Source organism: Aplysia californica, unplaced genomic scaffold (genome assembly GCF_000002075.1).
Source record: "Aplysia californica isolate F4 #8 unplaced genomic scaffold, AplCal3.0 scaffold00868, whole genome shotgun sequence".
Lineage (NCBI taxonomy): Eukaryota > Metazoa > Mollusca > Gastropoda > Aplysiida > Aplysiidae > Aplysia > Aplysia californica.
In genome coordinates, this window is record NW_004798138.1 from 113742 (window position 1) to 115371 (window position 1630).

General features: G+C 44.1%; 1 protein-coding gene across 1 annotated transcript in view; it reads right to left on the reverse strand.

The window, feature by feature from the left end:
- LOC101863063 (anosmin-1) overlaps nucleotides 1-481 on the reverse strand; it is a gene marked incomplete at its 3' end in the record, with an annotated part of 21072 nt that extends 20591 nt beyond the window's left edge. The window contains 1 exon segment of the mRNA XM_013089078.2: nucleotides 1-481. This exon segment is cut by the window's left edge and continues 65 nt beyond it. Within this exon segment, the coding sequence (XP_012944532.1) occupies nucleotides 1-67 (67 nt within the window).
- Nucleotides 482-1630: the final 1149 nt, after the last annotated feature.

Here is a 1630-nt window from a genome sequence, read left to right on the forward strand (position 1 = left end):
AGTTGCAGTTTCCTTGATGAAGAAGAAATATCCACACCAGGAAAAATCCTGTGGCGAACACCCTCATAACTCTCAAGGCATGAGGAATGGTCGTTGGATCACAACTGGCACTCCTTCACTGTGTAGGTAAACTGTCGCACAAGCACATCTGAAACTTTCCAGAGCTCGATGGCCTCTCGCTCTGTCGGTCGGAAAGAAGTTGCTTCGTCACCTCTTCGTTGTCCGCGGGCTGCGCTGGTGTTTTCGTTGTAACTAGAAACTCCGAGCAGCCTAAAAATAGACAGTGATTATGATTGGCCACGAAGGTGACATTCCTACTTTTGTTCACGATGAATGAGACTTTGGAGTGGCGTGGTCTATCCCAATCGAGTGAGAGACGGTTAATATTTTCCACCGCAGACAGACGAGGGAAAGTGTTACAGAGTAATCTTTCTCCGTCTGACTGAAGATATGCACAGAATGTCTGTCTTTACATCTGAGACTCTTCTCTCTCTCTCTCTCTCTCTCTCTCTCTCTCTCTCTCTCTCTCTCTCTCTCTCTCTCTCTCTCTCTCTCTCTCTCTCTCTCTCTCTCTCTCTCTCTCTCTCTCTCTCTCTCTCTCTCTCTCTCTCTCTGTGCGTGTGTGTGTCACTGTGTCACTGTGTGCGAACGTGCGTGTGTGTGTCACTGTGTGTGTATGTGTGTGTGTGTGTGTGTGTGTGTGTGTGTGTGTGTGTGAGAGAGAGAGAGAGAGAGAGAGCGTATAAAGAGCTGTGATTTTACGTGGAGTGTTGTACACGGGTGTGTGCGGGAAGGCATGCATGGCAAGACGGTGTTACTTATCAAAATAACAATGTTGTCTCAGCCTTTTAAATTGTATTAGTTATCTCTTGTCTTCATAGTGTTAATTCTCGTCGTTTCGCTTCTTTAACACCAAACACAAGTAGACCTACATCTACCACAACTGCAACTACCACTTCTTCCCTTGTCTCGACTAGATCTACGCCTACTAGAAACTGGGTTATAAATCCTACCACACACAACAATACAGAGCTTTTTTTTTTTTTTAACTTTAATCCTCAATAGTAGCATTCAAAAGTCATTTAAAGTTTGTTTCAGGTCGAGTTTTACGGCACTTGCAACACAATTAGGTCACATTTTATAGACCTATGCCGATAAGATTAAAGGTGTTACAAGAGAGTAACAAACACGTAAAAAAGAAGGAGAGGTTAGGGCGATAGGTGTTTGATAGATGAGAAGGTGCAAACCACACTAAATCACCCGCCAACCACCCACATTCTCTACAACTATCACTACTGCACATACCATGCGTACACTACTACTATACTATACCACCTCCCACTTCTAAATCTCCCACTAATTCACCCACCAAGACAAAGTCTACCACTACGGAGCCTACCATTACGACTCCTACCACAACTACATCTACCACCTAACCACCATCACACCTCCTGCCACTACTTCTACACCAACTACTACACTTACCACTACTACGTCTACCACAAGGAGGTTGTTTCAAGCTCCTTGGTCTACCACTACTACTGCTACCCTACGCCTTTCATTACTACACCTACCACCACTACAACTACCAATAAAAACGTACGTCTTGTGTTGTTTTTATATACATATT